General features: G+C 44.1%; 1 protein-coding gene across 1 annotated transcript; it reads right to left on the bottom strand.

Moving 5' to 3' along the window:
- Positions 1–744: 744 nt before the first annotated feature.
- On the bottom strand, positions 745–8,612 carry LOC119357036 (auxin response factor 12-like). The gene is made up of 15 exons (XM_037624022.1): positions 8,448–8,612; positions 8,190–8,299; positions 7,972–8,070; positions 7,821–7,877; positions 7,571–7,726; positions 7,385–7,469; positions 6,395–6,485; positions 6,146–6,310; positions 5,941–6,063; positions 5,693–5,768; positions 5,211–5,358; positions 3,252–4,285; positions 2,990–3,180; positions 2,216–2,337; positions 745–1,164 (listed from the first exon to the last, which is right to left on the bottom strand). Exons 1-14 carry the CDS (start codon positions 8,509–8,511, stop codon positions 2,241–2,243), a joined length of 2,496 nt encoding a protein of 831 aa, XP_037479919.1. The 5' UTR covers positions 8,512–8,612; the 3' UTR covers positions 745–1,164; positions 2,216–2,240.
- Positions 8,613–8,691: the final 79 nt, after the last annotated feature.

The following is an 8,691-nucleotide window of genomic DNA, read 5'->3' as shown; positions in this document are numbered from 1 at the left end:
AGATTTCCGAAGTTCCAATCGCTCACGCCGGCAGCTTTAACAAACACGAGCCACAAAACCGGCAAACACCGGGAAACCGCAACAAGTTTGGTTGGCCGGCACCGACACAGCTGATCCCTTTCAGATTTTCCGATCCTTCTCCGCGCCACCTCCCTGTCCGCCGTCCCCAGGCTGCTACATTTGCCTTGACCGCACTCGCCCCAGCCGCAACCGCGGCCGGTCGTCGGCTCGTCGCCGGCGCCAAGGCCAAAGCAGCGCTGTTCACGGTTACGGTATTTCCCCGACTTGGCATGTTGCGCTTATCCATCCTTCCACGCCCCCTGTCCCAGTCATTCATTCCAAGAAGGCTCTAGGCATCGGTATGTCTGGTTCATGCCCTACCAATTTTTGGCAACCATTCACTATGATTCATTGATCCTTTTGTTGGCCATATATAAAAGTTTGGCAAATTTTTTGAAAGGAACGTGAGAAGAGTTGCCATAAGCAACTAAAATTTTGGTAACCAAGTGAAGCCAAAGCATCATGAGCTGCCAAGAATTTGGTAGGGTAAATTAGGGCACAAACCAAACATAGCCACATTCTTCAGCAATTCCAACCGTGCATCAGCATCCCTACCAGTCGTGCAATCCGGCGTAGCAATTCAGCAGAAAAGCTTCAGATGAAAAGCTCCAACTGAATCAGAGCCTTGAGATGAAAACCCGCGAAATCTAGGATGCAGCAGCAGCAAATAAATAACGACAGGAATTCATCAAAACGACTCGAAACAATCCTCCTGCATTCAAATTATTGCAGTTCTTCAAGGAAAGCGTGCCTGGGAGTCTCGAATACATAGATAGAATACGACCGACAGAGTACCAACTAAGCATAGTCTTGAAAGATTTGATGCGGCGCGCAAACAGACTGGCTGCCGCGCCGCGCGAGGTACAAACCATCTAGGGTAAAAGTTAAACCGATACAGATTCCCAAGAGGAACCTACAGAAATATCAGTTCATGGCGTCGGTGGCCTGCACCGGACGGAGATAGGTAACGGGCGGGGAGCTCTCGAGACGTGCACGGAGCACACGCAAGAGACAGGTACGAAGATGAGACGATCGGAGGTTCCGGGGATGTTGTGCCGCCGTGAGCAAGGGTGCTACCATGTGCTGTCGAATCCTCGCTGGACCCTGCAAATGTAGCCCAAGTCAAGATGTTAGTGGACAGAGATGAACATCCAAAATAGTACTCCAGTCGATCCAAAATAAGCATCGTGGTTTTAGTTTTGAACTAAAACCACAACGATCGGAGGGTGTACCTGATAAGACAAGAATTCAGCAAGTTCTGATAGCAGGCAATGAGTTGCTGTGCTGACTGGATAAAAAATGTAGAAGCAACCGACGTCTAAAAACAGTAGCAAAATGCATGACAAGATTGTGCCAGCCAAGCTACTCAATTTTACTTGGGGGTCTGAATTTTCTAAAGATGTACTCCCTCGGTCCGGAAATACTTGTCCTCGAAATGGTTGTATCTAGACTTATTTTAGTTATAGATACATCCATTTTATCCATTTGTAGGACAAGTATTTCCGGACGGAGGGAGTACTACGCACAGAGATGCCATCAAAATCTGAATTTTCTCCATGAAAGTCCACTGCTCAGAACAAACAAAGAATATCGATTACAGTTCACTTTTTGATGCATGTGCATTATGCCATTATTTAACTCTGAAAGCATCAATTGTATGAGAAGATGATATTTGTGTTTTATTGTCTGTCCAGCTACCAAAACGACTGTCTTGACAAATCTCAAAGTCCAACAAAAATCTAAATACTACACTTCACGGTGGCTTTATTTGTTTTCAAAGTTTTCTTTTCAGGGGATCAAGTCTGAGAGCAAACACCTATTCTTACCCTAAAAAATAATGGGGAAACCTACTTCACCCATGAATCTCTATTAATATCAATTCTGTTATAGGTTAGAGATCATGAGCCCCCCTCCCCCCACCCCCACCCCCCATTTAATTCTTATTTCTTTCTGTAATGGGGAAATTTAATTCTTTCTATAGCTACACAAAAGGGGTTCCAGACCAGAATGCTCTATAAGCCAATTCTTTCATGCCATTACAAATATAAATACCATAGATACATTAACATAATGATCTGAATTTCTTAACAGAGCTCATGATGAAATCCAATAATTACTATGTACAGTAAGTAAACAAAGGAGCAATATTAATTACCAGAAACAGCACAATGATCTTGCACTTAGGAAAGGTAACGTGGATCATTTCCTTGCTTGCCCAACTTGTGCACATCCTCTGGTGAAAGTATCTTGATGTACCATACACTATTCACAAATGACCTGCACAATTGACATGGAGATGATGTGGTTCAGAATAAAGCACAAATGGAATTGTACACACTCTGCAGTCTTAAAATAACTTGTGTCCTCAGACCATGTCAATTAGGCACTGGGTACTCTGCATACTCATTATTGCTAGTAGATGCAGAAGGCATCAACATTTAACCTAGAATGTAACTTAAAATAACATCTGTCCTCAGACAATATCAATTAGGAACTGTACACACTCCGCAGTCTTAAAATAACATGTGTCCTCAGACCATGTCAATTAGGCACCGGGTACTATGCATATTCATTATTGCTAGTAGATGCAGAAGGCATACACATTTAATCTAGAACGTGTCTTGATAAGCTATGAACTGCAGGTATCAGAAAACCAAGTTTAGCAACACGAAGCCATCACAATTAAGTATATAGAGAAACATACTACTTTGTGGCAACTAAATGCCATCTCCTATACTATGCGATCCAAAAATTTAGCACACATAAGAGAAATATAAAACTATGTGATGTAAAAAATTATCACCTAAGAGAAAGTGAAAAACACAAAAATGTATCATACATTGTAGCAACCTGAATTTATAACGTGGATATAAGTAACACTTCAGAAAACTCATAAAGGAAATCAACATTCTAAGAAATGGTTTCTTACTCCCAAGGGTCGTCTCCAAGGAGAAGCACATCATTCTCCCTGTCGACGAATACAAGCTGCCAGCCTGATCTATCGGGGTCATCCAACTGACCCCTGATGCCGTACATCTGACCCAGTTCTTCACGAAGTTCAGCATAATTGGAGAACCGGGTGATGTCCAAGGACCTCCCCACTGATCCTGACTTATAAACCTGCAAAATATAACGATTCCATAAGAAAGGATTTATACTTGATGTAAAAAGATACAACGTACTACAACTACCTTCACGAATGTTCTGCTTGTTGGGTCATTCTCTCCTGTATTCTGAAAAATACCAGAAGAGTCGTCCAAACAACCATACATGGGACTTTGCAGATATGTTGACCCAGAAGGAATCGTAGACATGTTATTATCCGCAACATTTGAAGTCATGTTAGGCACCATGTTGTACAGTAGGGAGGAAGAATCAACTTGAGGACTAAAAAGGGACTGATGTTGCACATCAGAACCAATTTTGCTCTCAAGAGAACCGTCTTTACTTGTGGGTGAGTTAAGCAAACCCGAGCCCCCAAAAGACAGTGATTGTGAACCCATAAACTTTTGCTTCCAAGCCTGCTGTTGCTGTTGCTGTTGTTGCTGCTGCTGCTGATCGCTAGCTACTGGCTGATTGAATCTAGACAAGTTCACAGCTTTCGAATTCCCCTGAAGGAAGTTCGATTCCAGCATGTTGTCGCTGCTGCTAGAAGTGGTGAAGCTTGACGAATTAGCATTAGGATCAGAGAAGCCAAATTTTTCACGCAGATGGCTTGGTAGCGACGTTGGACTTGGGAGAGACGCACTAGTAGGAACATGATATGTTTGATCTGATTGAATCTTCTGCTTCTGATCAATGTGGGCCTGCTGCGCCTGCTGCACCTGGTGCACCTGCTGCAGTTGCTGGAGCTGTTGAAGTTGGTGCTGGATAGCACTTGAGTTCAGCATTGTCTGAATATTCTGACTATCAGCACTAACAGTTTGCTGTTGGCTTGCTTGCTGCAAGATCTGTTGCTGCAACAGCGGGTTGAGGTTACAGTGTTCTTGAGGTGACTGCATAGGCTGCTGAAGGTTTAGGAATTGTTGTTTCATGTAACCACCAGACTGGGAGGCGGCGGCAGCAGCAGCAACTACTGCTTGGTACTGATCATGGTCGGTACTCATCAAAGAAGGATGGAGCCTCTGTTGTCCCCAGGAGCCAATACCAGGTGACTGAAAGTTCATAGACTGATAACCTCCATCTCCAGCAACTCCTCTCAGCCACATCAAAGCATTGCTGTCATCTTAAGTGAAATACAATAATTAATAAAGGAATATGTGAATAAGAAAGGCTAGAAAGAAAAACAGAAGTAAGCCGATTAATGTAATTTCCAATGACAAGAACATAGAGGGCAGCCCAGTGCACGTAGCTCCCGCTTGCGCAGGGTCCGGGGAAGGGAACATGCAAAAGAAAATCTAAAATGTGTAGCAATCTACTCCCTCCGTTCCTAAATATAAGTCTTTTTAGAGATTCCAATGCGGACTACATACGGAGCAAAATGGGTGAATCTAAATTCTAAAATATGTCTATACACATCAGTATGTCGTTCATATTGGAATCTCTAAAAAGACTTATATTTAGAAACGGAGGGAGTATGTAGCACGCATGGAGACTCTGGTGAATATCATTCATCACCTTGGCGCTTAAAGGGCTGACTTTGCTTAGAATAAATCCAGATCTCACGTACACTAATCTTACTTGCACTACTAATAATAAAGGATAGCGGAATACACACTTCAGTTTCTGCATATATCAAGATGGATAAACAAATTATTAGATCACCTCACTAATAACATTCGTTCCCAGTGGATAAATCAACATGCTTCCAAGTTCCAACTTCAAATTTCATGCTTTGACACCAGGTGGGGTTCACACAAAAGATGGCATACACTACAGGCTCATAAGGCTCCAGTCTTGATACACAATTCCAATTACTCCACTACTTAGCATCGAACCAAAGGTTAATAATGAAGGTAATCTTGATCCCATGTTATCATTGACTTATGTTATTCTTGTTATAATGTAGCAAGTGTAGTGATTTGAATGCCATCTACATGTACAAAAAGAGCTCTAGATTCTAGGTGCCACGCACATAGCAAACACACAATGATGTAGCTCCAAAATCAGATATGCCAGACTCAATATAGAGAACAATGACTAAATAGTACCTTGAAGGCCTGCTACACCAGAATACCAGGGATGTTTAACCCTCAGCGGAAACAAAGACGGATACATAGGAAAGGTTGTCAATGGTTCAATCTCCCATAAAGAAACTCTAGGCGGCCTTTCCCCAGCAGTTGATTCATCCCAACCAACCTACATTTACAGCATCAAAGATACTTTTTAGTGAATCCTCGTACTTCCAAGCAGTTTGAAGAAGCACAAAACACAATGATTAAATATAACTAATTTTGTTCTGATCAAACAATAGCATCTGAAGATATAACACGGATGCAAAATTTCTGTTATGAAAGAGAATGGTATACCGTATTAAAGAGAGAATAAATGAAATATCATCGAAGGCACAAAAAAAAAGAAAAAAAAAACTGCAAATACAAAATGCAGCTGGCAACGAAATAAAGCAGATAAGTGGGAACCAACCAGGCAGCGCTCCAGAACAAAATCATTAAGTGGAAAAGAGAACTCTTACCTTAACTGATCTCCAGTAGGAACTAGCCCAACGCACTGGATCGGCATCACTCACTTCTGTTATCGTCCCCATATACCTGTATTTCATTTAATATCTCGTCAGTTTCCTTCAGCAAAAAAGAGAGAGGTAACTTTAGTCATTGCCATTACATACTGCAAACATTTCATGGTACCAAACAACCAAGAGAGCAACAAGGATAAAGAGCACAATCTAGAAGCAAGATTGAGTTTGTGATTTTGCTACTTCACCTGCGAACACTAGATTCCTCGGTCTCAAAGAGCATCCTGAACCGCATGCCAACCGATATCCGGGTGTGAAAAACAGCCTTGATGTACTTTGAGAGTGGTATGACAAATTCTGATGGACATGCCCTACAAACATTCTTCTTTGTAAGACTTGGCCACAAAAAGGAAATGTAGCATCACCACATGTTAATGAAACAATCCAAATTACCTCGGATTGTAGAAAATTGTGAAGCGGCTGTTTGTAGAAGCAGCATGAGCCGCAGCTGCAAGGAGCCCTATGTGCATGCTGTCACTCGAAAGAACAGAGGAAGGCATCACAGTCTGTGTCCGGTTGGCACGCCTGATTCCTAGCCAAAGCTGGTTTTTCTCGTTCCTAAATCATAAAACAAACAGTAAGTCCTACTTGTTTACCAAGTCCAATTTTTCCCACAAGCACAAGAATAAAGAGTAAACAAACCATATGAAGAGCACTGAGTCTCCAGCAACTAGTCTTTTGGCGCTAACAAACACACTCCAGCCAGTAGTTAGCAAGTGTCGTTTGGGCTGGCCTGTGAAAAATAAGCATATTATTAATATAAAAGGGTAATAATATGCGATGTTAACAAATAGTACTATAAAACAGCTTTTCAGTGTTGTTCAATTAATATGTGTGTGATGGCAACCTTTGTTAGTCATGTTGATACAAAATGAAGTGCATTTTAGTTAAAATATAGAGTATATTCTGCACTGAAGAATCCACACAAAAAAAATACTCGTGGGAAATACGAGCCCAAGACATAAGGGGTAAAAAAACACATAGTGCATTTGTACAGGTTAGAAGGAGTGAACACCAGTTCAGAGACTAGAGTGCTCCATATGCATTTTAGTTAAAATATAGAGTATATTCTGCACTGAAGAATCCACACAAAAAAAATACTCGTGGGAAATACGAGCCCAAGACATAAGGGGTAAAAAAACACATAGTACATTTGTACAGGTTAGAAGGAGTGAACACCAGTTCAGAGACTAGAGTGCTCCATATGCAATTTGGTTAGTGCCTGACTCCCATAAGTACTTCAGAAAACATCTGACGAAATATCCTTGTCAATTGTTACTTATATTCAATCCAGTACTGCACTCAGGTTCCAGTGTAGTACGATCCGAGTAATTACTCCCAAGAATTTCTTCTTTTGCAAGCCCATTAAAGAGAACTTCATGTACTGACTGCTTCCCCCCATAAAAGAGATGCCCAAATCACATTGTGCACGAACAGCTGATATTTTCTGTTGGCACAGGCACTCTTGGAAATGTTTAAAAGGACATGATTTGATCAATGATGAGTGATAAGAAAGTCAAACTGTACTATGGCAGTTCAAAGCCAAACTAAACTAATTAAGAAACTTCATTTAAGACCAGCAGACTTCACGGTGAGCTAAGAATATATGCCCTGGAGATTTTCAGAACTTGCCTCGGAAGATGTGTCTGAACTTCCACTCGACGTCATGAATATCCCGCGCAATTAGCTCCTGAGCAGGAGGCTGCTGCGTGAAATCCTACAAACCACACTATACCACCTGTTATTGGCAACAGCAGACCCAAAAGCCACGGTGCAAAAGGAAAGGAACGCTGGCCAGAGCTAACACACTCATCACACCAGAGGGGGGAAGACGCGCTCGGCGGCACGGCGGGGCACGGAGAAGCCGCCGTGCGTGCTGGTGTCGCTGGCCGTCAGCGTCTTGCAGAAGTAGTTGGTCGGCTGCTTGCTCATGATCCCCATCTCCGCCGGCAGGTAGGCGTCGTTTTGCTCTTGCTGCAGCAACACAGATGAGAAAACATCAAGCTCCATCGGCATCACATCTTTTCAACTACTACAATCATGAAATACACATCAGCGGCTGGCTTACTGGGTTGAGCGGCTGCAGCGTCATCTGCGCGTACACTTCATCGGTCTCCACATCAGCCTGCACAGATTGTCACCAAACTCAGCACCAGCAGCATCAAAATAGACAGTAGGATCGCCGCATCTGAGAAATCGCAGGCAGGAAAAGGACGTGCATGCATTGTGACATCGTGCAGCTGGCAGATGAGCTGCGGCGGCAGGTTTGGGTAGTTGGGGATGTGCCCCTCCACCTCCTTGTTCGTCGACGCCGCCACCTTCACCATGAAGCACGCACGCGCATTAGGAAACAAGACGCAGGCAATACATCAACCAGCTTGCACGCATGGAGGTTAGGAACGAAACAGCCGAGGGAAAGAGAGACGTGGGAGCTGACCTGCTCGCTGTGGCCCTGCGGGAAGTAGACGACGCGCGTGCCGAGGGTGGGGAGGCAGACGAGCGGGCCGGCGCAGGCGTGCCACAGCTCCGAGTTGAGGTTCTTCTTCTCTGCGCCCGCACGCACGCACAGCAAGCTTAATAAACAAACCAAGGGAAGAAGAAAGGCCAGGCACGCACGCACGCACGCACGCGTGGAGCAAGCAGCAAGCAGGCAATAAACAACCGAGCGAACACAAAGACCTAGCCACCCACTGACCTTCCTCCGGCGGCGCGGCGGGCGGCGGCTGGCCGCCGAGGCTGGCCCCCGACGAGGAGCTCATCTCCCCCGCACCCGCAACACCAGGACCAAAAAACCAAGCACCCCTCTCACAAATCCGCCCGGCGGAACCCCATCCTCAAATCCGCCGCATTCTGCAACCAAAGCCGCCGCGTCAGACGCCCGCCACCTCGAAACACACGGATAAAAAGGAAGGGGGCAGCATCAAATATGGGACGGATAC

This window comes from Triticum dicoccoides, chromosome 2A (assembly GCF_002162155.2).
Source record: "Triticum dicoccoides isolate Atlit2015 ecotype Zavitan chromosome 2A, WEW_v2.0, whole genome shotgun sequence".
Lineage (NCBI taxonomy): Eukaryota > Viridiplantae > Streptophyta > Magnoliopsida > Poales > Poaceae > Triticum > Triticum dicoccoides.
Note: the sequence above shows the minus strand (reverse complement) of the source record. Positions and strands in the feature narration are given on the sequence as shown.